The following is a 10,288-nucleotide window of genomic DNA, read 5'->3' as shown; positions in this document are numbered from 1 at the left end:
CTGACTAAATTTTTGCTTAGAATTTTTGCACCTGAGTTCATGAGAAATATTGTTTTGTCATTTTCTCGTAATGTCTGGCTAAGATACCTGGGTAATTTCGGTACTGGGGTTGTTGACCCCCTAGAATGAATGGGGAAGTATTCCCTCCTCTTTTGAGTTTCTGGGTGAATTTGCGTAGAATTGGTATTATTTCCTCAGTTTGGTAAAACTCACCACTGAAGCCATCTGGATCGTAGGAAGGTTTTACCCGCTTCTTCTTGAGTGAGCTCTGGTACTTGTGTATTTCAAGGAACTTATCCCTGTTCTTGAATTTATTGGCATAAATGTGTTCCTAACATTTCCTATTGTTTTAGTATGTGTAGGATCTTTAGTGATGGTACCTCTTACTCCTTATGCTGGTGATCCATCTTCCCTCACCAGTCTGGCTGGAGATTTATCAATTTTATTGATTTTTCCCAAAGGACAAACTTTTGGATTACTTTTTCTCTGTTTTTGTTTTTTGTTTCACTGATTGCCACTCTGACCTTTATTATTCCTTTTCTTCTGCCTGCTTCGAATTTAATTTGCTCATTTTTCTAGTTTCTTCAAGCGGAAACAGGGGACCGATTTGAGCCCTTTCTTCCTTTCTAATACAGATCTTTAAAGCTTCACTTTCCCTCAAAGTACTGCTTTGGCAGCAACTCACAAATCCCAGGTTTGTTTTTTTTTCCATTCATTTCAAATTACTTTCTAATTTCTCTTGAGACTTGCTCTTTGACTTGTGAATTATATTTCCAAATGTTTGGGGATTTTCAAGGGTCTTTGTTATTGATTTCTAATTCAGTCCCATGTGGCCAAATAAAAATTTATTTAAGCTGCTCAGAATTCTTATGGTTCACTGAGACATTAAAAAAAAAAAAAGGTTCTTGATAGGTATTCCAGAAGTTTTAGCTGTTTTTTAGCTGGTCCTTATTAGCCATGCTGCTGGCAAAAAAAGTATTCAACTTGTTCCTTAACAACATACAGTATCCAGAAGCCCCTCCTGACCCAGGAGCAGCCGGTGAGCACACACACTCAGGAGCCAACTGGCCGGGATCCAGTCTCAGACCCATCAGCAGCGTGACCTTGGGGGCTCATGTAGACTCCCCGCCTGTTCCCTCCCAGGACTGACGTGAGGATTAAACAGCACCAACCGCAGGAACTGGCTCTGGTAAGTATGATGTGAGGACTTCTTTTTACTATTGTGTGAAAGGTTGTAATCATGTGCCTGAGTCACAGCACACATCTTACCAGTGGTCCCACAACCCCTGGTCCCCGGCCATCCTGGCCCAGGGCACCACGCAGTGACTCCCTCCCTGGGCTCATACTGACAGGGAGGAATCAACTATGAGCTTCCACTGGACGGTGGGCCCAGGTGCAGTCACAGGATGGGCCTGAGGCCAGAGCAGATGCCAACGGATGCTGATCTAAGAAATGTCATCACCATCCAGGTTGCAGTGAACACAGTCCTTTTACTGACGAGAAGTCTGAAAACTAGCATAAACATAAACGAACGTGACTTTAATCCTGCACGTGTCACAGCGGATAGTGGTCACCTGTCCTGCGCGTCACGGTGGACAGTCATCACGTGCCCTGCACGTGTCACAGCAGACAGTCGTCACCTGTCCTGTGCGCGTCACGGTGGACAGTCATCATCTGCCCCGACAGCCATCTGAAGCCAGTAGTCCTGATTACTAAAAATCACAAAGTTGTATAAATGCTCTCCTCCTTTTCCAAATCCGTGCTCGTTTTCTCTCCAGGAAACAGGGCTGTCTGCGAAGCCTTGAACCGACAAGGTCACCCACGGGGCCAGCTTTGGTTCGTCAAAGTAGTGACTGGAAAAGAAAGGTACTCTTAACCAACACGGGAGAGCTAGGAACGGTCACATTCTTTCTTTACTTATTCAGGATGAGAGGTACTTCTGATGTTCCTATGAAGCTTAGGCCTTAGTTTTATTTCTAAGAATTAGGAGATGCAAATTAAATCCCTGCTGCTATACTGGGAAGCCAGTAAAGGTTCACCAGTATACACGCACAGGACAACTTGAGCTGTTCCCACCCTTACTGTGGAAGACCACGTAAGACTGAGAGAACAAAGTGTATGAGCATCGTCCCCCTCCCTGGGGCAGGGCTGCTTCTGGGGTCTCTGTACACTGAACACGGCAGAGTAATTTATCCAATTTGTTTCTTCTAACTGAGTGAATCTTTAAAACTTCAATCTTCTCATTGAGGAGCATCAAAGTACTAAGCTAATGATGTTGGGTTTAAAAAGGAAAGCCCTGCACCCTTAACTCTTCACTTTCTTAAGTGAAGACGGAGTAGGCACTGTGCTCCCCTGACAGTCTCGTCCGCGTGGGACTCGAGTCTCCTGACACTGACCCAGGACCTCCCGGAGGGGACAGCCCAACACTGCCTGTCAGCACGCTCGGCCCGGCACCAAAGCCCAGTGGACGTCAGAGCTGGAACAGATCTCAGAGCTCATCTGGACTGAGCCGGTCAACTCCTCCTCACCCATGTCAGAATGAAGCGTTCTGTGGGGCTCCAACGTTTACCACCGATCAGCCTGTGCTCCACAGAGCATCGCTGGCTTCTTAGGCGATGTTATCGCTTCAACGGCACCAAAACGGTCTCGGGGAGCAGAACAAGAAAAGTGAGCCGTTTGTTCCGAAGACGCGTAGTTAAGCTCTGCTCTTTGTCTTTTTTTTCCCTTTCAGTGTAGCTGATTTGCAGTGTTGTGTTAGTTTCAGGTGTACAGCACAGTGATTCAGTTATACATATACACACATACAAATACATACATATATTCTTTTTCATTATAGGTTATCACAAGTTACTGAATATAGTTCCCTGTGCTGTACAGTAGGTCCTTGCTGTTCGTCTGTTTTATATGTAGTGATGTGTACCTGCTAATTCCAAACTCCTAATTTATCCCTCCCCAACTCTTTCTCTTTTCATAAGGACAAGTATGTGACAGTATCACCAAGGATAATTATGTCACTTAAGATGGTCATGTTACTGAACACGAGCCCAAGCCAGGAAGGGGACACAGTGTGAGAGGACCCTGGAATGCGGACCATGAGCGCTGCCCCTAACACATCAGAGATGTGAATGTGAAAGGATGTGAAAGGCAGAGAGCGCTCTCACCGCAGCTGCTCCAACAGGAGATGTATCTTCTCCGGAAGTATGAAGCCCGTGATGGTGCAAAGGTAGGCTTTTGCCACCACTGTGCTTGGCTGGGGACAGCAGTAGGTGGATATGAAATTATTTGGCTCGTTATTTCTGTAACAGAAAAATAAAAAGAAAACATCCTTCTATCTAGCACACGATCACTTCCAAGTAGCAAGCCCCTGTGAAAACTGGAGGCCAGCCCAAGCCCCCCGGCCTGCATACGCACAGCTCGGCGTGGCTGAAGACGGCACCCAGCCAGTCCAGGAGCTCCCGGGCGCCACACGCCGCCCCAGGTTCGCCCCTGAGCTGGCCGCTCCGCAGCACCGGGCACCGCAGCTCTGCCACCGCACCCAGCACCACGTCAGGCTGACGCTCCTGAATTCCGTAATCGGAAAAGTGTGACATCATCGCCGATTCTTCTGCACCTGGAGACACACCAAATAAGGCCACCTGAGGCGTGCAGATGAATCCACCCCTTCCCACTGCAGAGCTCCGGGCAGCAGGCAGGACGCCGTGAGACCAAAGGGAGTTTGTCTTATTCAAACTTATTCAAATCTTATTCAAAGTCATTGACGTTGGCTTCTGTGCCCTGCGCCAAGTTCTGTAAACATTCCGATCTTCTGTTACGTCTCCCAGAAACTCATCATACGTTCAGATCTGACCCATACTTGTTTCATCATTTGCTCTAAGAACCTTTTGATTTAATAAAACCCAAAGCATTATCTATGTTTAAAATTAGGGACCTCTACAGAGAATGGAGCGTATCTGCACATGCTCTAAAAAGGAAACAGAAGAGGAATGGAACGACAGAATCTCAGTCAGGCTTGTTTTTAAAACCGAGCGAGATCCAGTGTATCCTGAAGGATTTTCTAACAGACTTGGACCTTTCACAGGTCTTGACGAGCCCTTAAACTCCTAAGAAGTCTTAGGAACACGGAGCTCTCCAGAACCCAACGCGTAGGAGGTCCTCAACAAAGACTTTGTGCAACTGAGATGTCAGCCTGTGTCTGTCCTCATGTAGAGGAGGCACTGAAGTGTGACAGACCCAGGGCTCATGTGAGCAACGCTGCAGCGTCCAGGGACCTGGAACTCCCCAGGGGCAGCAGACAGATGGGCCTGTTTCCCAAATGGACCCCTGTGCTTCCCACTTCTCCAAACAAGAGAACCACACCACCGTAACTGTGACGATCTGATTCATTATAACCTTGTTTGGGGCCAGAGGTACACTTCTAAAAGGAGCGAGGTACACAGCCTTTGTAAGCAGATTAAAATGTTCGGCGAATGTCAAACTTGGAACTAAATGTTCTAATCAATTAAAAGTTTCAACAGATTAAGTCTGACACTTAATGACATGCCCGATTATCACCCTACAGTGATGAACAAGCAGTTTGTATGGATCACTGTAACGGGTGTCATTTTAAGACAGTCCAGTCAAGGCTGTGGGAGGTAAGCTGGAGGAAGGAAGGAAGGGAAGAAACAGGTGAAGATCAGCTGCTCTGAGACCACTCTTGGGAGTTCTGGACATAAAACCCAAGGAAGTGGAGGTGGACGGCTGCACACCTCGCTGATCCTGGCTGCACTCTCGGGGTGTCAGAGGGGCCACAGCAGCTTCCTTAATAATGTTTGCAGTCGCTCCCACCATCCGAAAGCAAAGCGTTTCTACGAAGCCCCTCGTTAAGTTGAAACGGCATAAAGCTAAGAAGCGATTACCTTAGGATGCATCTTGCTGACAGATGCACAAAGCAAATCAGCGTCAGGCACAGATGCTCACGGACACCGATCAAAGCTCTGCCAGCTAGAGGCTGAGATGCTGAGCGTGGTCCTGGGGGAGGCAGCTTAGCGGTGCCTCTCACTGCTGGGGCGTGCACTGCCTCTGTAACACCTCACTGCAAAACTCATGCTGAACACTATCTTCACTTTACTCTCTTTTTGTAAAAGTAAAGGAGCATTAAGAGAACTTTTGACAAGCGGGGGATACCTGTATCCATCCAGGTACAAGATATTCCCTGACTGCTGGGATGGATCGCCCTTCCACCCTCCATGACTCCCCTTTACTTAACACTGAGATTTCAAAATCACTGTAGCATTACCTGTTTGATGCCAAGCCAAAAGGAAATCAAATTTCAATGGCTTCTTTTCTTTGAAGGACCAAGATACTCTTCCATATTTCTTAGAGTCCAGGTTAGAGGCTAAATCCATCAAGTCAATGGAAACAACTTAAAAAATGTAAAGAGGGATAAACAGTTTATTAACATGTACAGAGCTTGCACTGTGCAAAACGTAATGGGTTAAAAACATCTGAAGTTTCAAAAGCTTTATGGATTAAAGAAAGTTATTTTGTCCTTCTTGCCTCCCTTCGGTTCACCAAATCAAAACTCTGCCTTTCATGGGCATTTGTGGCACCGAGAGCTAATCACAACAGACCTTTTCAGCCCACACTCTTCCTAGTCGAGACCAAGGGCAGAGGCCCTGGAAGGTCACCTCTTACCCCGCCTGTGGAGGGGGCGGCCTGAACCACCGATGTCCAAGCCGGGTATTACGAGCAGAACTGCAGCTCTTCACTCACAGCTGAACATCTACCATTACAGAGCTTGGGAAAATTAAAGGAAATTCCTTATTAAGAATAAGTTGGGTTCATCACTTTGAAATCTGGACCCAAAACCTATGTATCTATCGGACCACAACCAAGTCTGTGATCTTTGTGAGATGCAGCCGACAGCCGCAGACAGACAGGAGCAACAGCAGTGTCTCATCCTCCTTCCAGGCCAAGGGGCCCTGGAATCAGAAGTTTTAAAGGCAAGAAAAAGCCATCCTTTTTCGGAACAAAGAGAACAGAGGCGATTCAAACATCTACATTTAAATTGCTACAAAGACCACTGCCTTGTTAGAAACTGACAGATCGAGTGTAACACTTACTAAATTTCATGACTTTCCTGCCGGAATACTGGGATGGACGGCCCTGAAGTCCAGTTTCTTCGTAAGTGTCTTTATCCAGTGATAAAATTAGCTTCCCTACAAATCAAATCATAATTCCCATAAAAGAGATGTTAAAAATGTAAAATGTTCTCAGACTAAGAGAAAGCAAGGCAAACTGAGCAGTTAAGTATCAGTGCATACAGGGACCTGATTTACAACATAAGGGTGTCAATCAGACGACATACATCGTATTTATAATACAAGGGTATTATTTATATATTATACATACAAAGATTATTATAGTGAAACTAGAAATCATCTAAATTTCTACTAAAGAAGGAATAAAATTATGGTACTCTTGTTTTTTTTTTTGAAGGGGATGTAATTAGGTTTTTATTTATTTATTTAAATGGAGGTACTGGGGATTGAACCCAGGACCTCATGCATGCTAAGCACGCGCTCTATCACCGAGCTACACCCACCCCCATGGTACACCTCTTCTTCAAAATGTTTTCAAGACATTAAAAACAGTAAGTTAGAACTATAGGAACTGATGTGGAAAGATGTCTATAATACTTAGCTTGGGAAAAAAGCCAATTGAGAAAAAATGGAATATATGTTTTATAAAAAAAAAGAACCTGTATGTGTGTTTATAAACTCACAGAAAATGTCTAGAAGAATAAACACCAGCCTGCTCACAACAGTTCCTTCTAAGAATGGGAGGGAGTTTGGAGAGACGGGGATGAAAGGGGAGACTTTCACTTTATATACATCTGTATAACTCGACGTTTCCTTTTTTACAGTATGTATTTCCTTTATACTTAAAGAAAAAATGTGCGTGCTTACCATTTGGCAGCAGGGCGACTGTATTATCCTCATCGATATTTGTGTTGTACGTCAGCGCGTAGCATGAACCTGTAAGAGGAAAAAAGCCCAGAGAAGTGAAGACAAGAAAAAAAAATCACACCTGCAGAAAGTCGGTGGATTATTTTCACATGATAAATCTCCGAGGTCACCGCTCCCGCTCACTCAGCAACCCCAAAACCTGCGCAGGCTCAGCTGGAGGACACGGGCGGCCGAGTACAGCCAGTTCCCGGCCCTGCCCAGGGCCTGTTGTGCAAGCCGACTACTGTCCAGCAGAAAATGGACTCAGGACGGAGCGTGTGCCTTTGGGGAGGCCAGCCGAGATCCCAAAGTGGAAGACTAGGTTAAGTGTACACACATGAGAGGCAGACTTCCAGGTTAAGATTCAAAATGTGCCAAGAACTTGTGTGAAGTCAAAAAAGCCATGCAATTTCTCTGAGCCTCAATTTCCTCCTACAATTTCCCCAACCGTGAAGTGGGGATCGAGGGCTTATTTTGTAGTTTTGTTGCAAAGGTTAAATCAGGTAAGCTACATGAAAGTGCCAGCATCCACACCGTTAACAAAACATCAAACTTCAAAACAGACAAAAGGAGTAATGTCAAAGACAAGATGTAAGTGGCTCTTGTGCAGTGACTTATGTAGTGAGGGTGGAATCCCCAAAGACACTCTGAAATCATTTCAAACAAGTGGCTCCCAGGAAACAACTGGAACAATCAACCCATGGGAATGGGGTGGGCAGAGGAGGGCGAGAGCCTCGAGTCTAAGCGGAAGACGCCGAACAACAATCAGCACCTGGCTCCATGGACAGCTGCCGCGGCTGCATCAGGGCACCGACCTTCAGTCTGCCGTGGGGGCTGCGGGGAGCACAGAGGTGTCTGCAGCCACATCCCCAATGGCAGTGCACCTGAACACAGCGATCCAAGGGCTTTCCCCCCCATTAACCCTCACGGCACAACAGCCCCACGCAACGCCTGTGCAAGTGTAACTAGAAACCACCACCCAACGTGGGCACAGAGAGTAGGACGAGGGACGGAGGGACGGAGGGAGTGACACATGACTTGAGCACACAGACTATCTCCACAAGCCCTCTTCAAACCCAGGGAAGAACCCTAGTATAGGGATGTGAGCGACCTCTGCCTCCTCATCTCACCGCGTTCACAGACATGACGCGGGTTTTCTTACCTTTCTTTACGAAAGTATTGATGAATTCGTGAGTGATTAACTCATGGAGAGGTAAATCCTTCACAAAGTAATAGGGTCCAGTTTTCATGACCAGTTCTTTCAGTTCTTTTGACAGTATCCCACATTCAGGAATCAGAAGTGAAACCTATTGGAACGTGTAATACAAACAAGCCTTACTTTCATGTAGATCAACCCCAGGCTTTCGGGGATGATGCAACATCATGAAGGCTGCTGACTGTTCCTCCACGGGTTTCAAGAGGACTCTTAAATTTACTTACCAAACTCAGGAAAAGAGAAATTTGACAATTCAAGCTTTTCATTTCTGAACTCAAGTGTAAAGCTGAACGAGCAAAACAATTTTAACGGAAAGCGCTTGCATTTTATCTTTTGCAAATGAGCAATCTATTTTCTGTCCCATTCCCTTCACTACTTCAATTAATTTTTAGGGAAATACAGCGCAATGGAATATCCCTAGGTCTGTTTATCCTGGTATCAGGCTGGAGTCAAAGGAACTGTCCCTTAGGGAGTAAGGAATTTAGAGGAACTAATTAAGAGGTTACATGGACGCAGAAGTCTGCTGGAGGATTCCACTTTGCAGATAGAAAAACTCTACAGATCAGACCCGGGGAGATAAGGCACACATCCCTGACTGCTCTCTGTGATGCGCTTTCCATCCAAAGCAGAGATATTAAAGGTGACAGGTTTCAAATGTCGCTCAAGAGCTCCCCAACTTGAAAACCCATTCTCCCAAAGCAAGAACACCAGCCTGTTCCACTTGTGTGGAAAAACTGGCCAGTCCGGCCTGAGCTGAGATTAGGCTGATCCGTTTAAACTGTAAAAGGCTTAAATCATTTTCATTTTAAGGTTTTTTCTGAAGCTCTCTCGACTTCCATGGGTGGGTGAAACCGGCCCACCAGACACCTGCCTGGAAATTGGGGATGTTCTCTTCTACCCTCAGCAGATCCTGGAGAAACCGGTAACTAACCTCACTGACGCCGCAACCGCCACGCCCGCGAAAAAGGCGCCCCGTGTTTCACGAAGCAACAGCGAATGTTGCTCTAACGTTGTGCCTGCGGGCAGGGCCACCTGGCGAATTCCCACCAGACGCTGCCGAAGTGGTGACTCCGACTGGACAACGCAGACGGAGCAAGCAAGGAGGGAAGTTCCTCAGATTTCAAACCAGAGCCCGAGAGCGCTTCAGAAGAGCAAGAGGCCTCCCGGGCCGGCTGGGGACGCCGCTCCGGAAAGACCGGCGGGAGGGCGGGCGGGCGCGCAGGGCCTCGCCTCACACCTCCCCATCGCCCCTCCCGGGCGGCTCCCCACCTGGGGCGGGCCGGGCCGGGCCGGGCCCGACGGGAGAAAGCGGCCAGGCGCACGCCGCCCAGCCCTCCCTCTGACGCCGGGACTCCGCCCCGCGCCAGCGCACCCTGGGAGTTGTAGTCCCGCAGTACCGCGGGCTGCCGGCACGGAGCGGCTGAGAGACTACAGCTCCCAGCATGCCTGGCGAGGGCCCCGCCGCCCGCGCGCTCCCGAGCTGAGCGCGGCTTTCCCCGAGCCTCTTCCGCCCGCGGGATGGAGCGTGGTCCTCGAGCCCAGGGCGGGACTCACCCTGTAATTGTGATAGTGCGTCTCCACGAGATGCCGGTGGCGCGACTTGTCGTGGCCGAAGTTGGACTTCTCGCACACCAGCAAGTGCCTGGGCACGTCCCGCAGCCTGCGCAGCGTGGCCATGCTCTCCCCGCGCAGGCGCTGCCGGGGCTCGGCTCGCCCCGCCCCTTCCCCGCCCGGCGGGCATGCGCAATGTCAGCAGGCTGCACGTGTTGTGGCAGCCCGGGGTAGGGATAGGGGCGGGGGCGGGGGCGGGGGCGGGGGCGGGCCAAGACGTCTTAGGAGCCGGTGCAGAGCTCGCTAATGGGTGCCTGGAGAGTGTGCTGCCTGGAGTGAACTCTCCTACCTGAATCTTTCCTCTAGGGCCCGGGTTGCTCATCCCAAAATGTTAAAGAAGTCTGTGTCGGAAGGAAATGCACAATTTTTGCTTTTCGCCCTACAGTAAGACTCCTTAAGACTCTTTTAGAACCACTTTTAAGGTCTCTTTTTAAATATCCTTTGGAACCGCTTTTAATGATTTGTTGCTATGGGA

The 10,288-nt window shown here is 48.1% G+C and overlaps 1 protein-coding gene across 3 annotated transcripts; it reads right to left on the bottom strand.

Moving 5' to 3' along the window:
* Nucleotides 1-1,194: 1,194 nt before the first annotated feature.
* On the bottom strand, nt 1,195-9,915 carry RPP40 (ribonuclease P/MRP subunit p40). 3 transcript variants are annotated; one of them, XR_012062455.1, is made up of 9 exons: nt 9,757-9,915; nt 8,149-8,293; nt 6,948-7,016; nt 6,102-6,197; nt 5,276-5,401; nt 3,412-3,610; nt 3,162-3,296; nt 2,529-2,645; nt 1,739-1,853 (listed from the first exon to the last, which is right to left on the bottom strand). XR_012062455.1 is itself a non-coding variant. In XM_006198660.4 (8 exons), exons 1-8 carry the CDS (start codon nt 9,877-9,879, stop codon nt 1,655-1,657), a joined length of 1,092 nt encoding a protein of 363 aa, XP_006198722.1. In that variant the 5' UTR covers nt 9,880-9,915; the 3' UTR covers nt 1,195-1,654. The 3 variants fall into 3 exon arrangements, 2 of the variants coding, with proteins under 2 accessions (XP_006198722.1, XP_031543926.1); XM_006198660.4 differs by lacking the exon at nt 2,529-2,645 and having other exon boundaries at nt 1,195-1,853; XM_031688066.2 differs by lacking the exons at nt 2,529-2,645; nt 9,757-9,915 and adding an exon at nt 9,134-9,430 and having other exon boundaries at nt 1,195-1,853.
* Between the last annotated feature and the right edge of the window lie 373 nt (nt 9,916-10,288).

The sequence above is a fragment of the Vicugna pacos genome, chromosome 20 (genome assembly GCF_048564905.1).
Source record: "Vicugna pacos chromosome 20, VicPac4, whole genome shotgun sequence".
Taxonomy (NCBI): domain Eukaryota; kingdom Metazoa; phylum Chordata; class Mammalia; order Artiodactyla; family Camelidae; genus Vicugna; species Vicugna pacos.
The sequence above is the reverse complement of the archived record's forward strand: the minus strand, read 5'-3'. Positions and strand labels throughout refer to the sequence as shown.

What these genes read in the sequence shown, in the direction of transcription:
- RPP40 (XM_006198660.4), bottom strand. Translation starts at nt 9,879, where the DNA reads ATGGCCACGCTGCGCAGGCTGCGGGACGTGCCCAGGCACTTGCTGGTG. An exon ending in AGTCGCCCTGCTGCCAAATG is followed by an intron (nt 6,198 to 6,947) that starts GTAAGCACGCAC and finishes TTTGATTTGTAG; the next exon opens with GGAAGCTAATTTTATCACTG. An exon ending in CAGGAAAGTCATGAAATTTA is followed by an intron (nt 5,402 to 6,101) that starts GTAAGTGTTACA and finishes ACATTTTTTAAG; the next exon opens with TTGTTTCCATTGACTTGATG.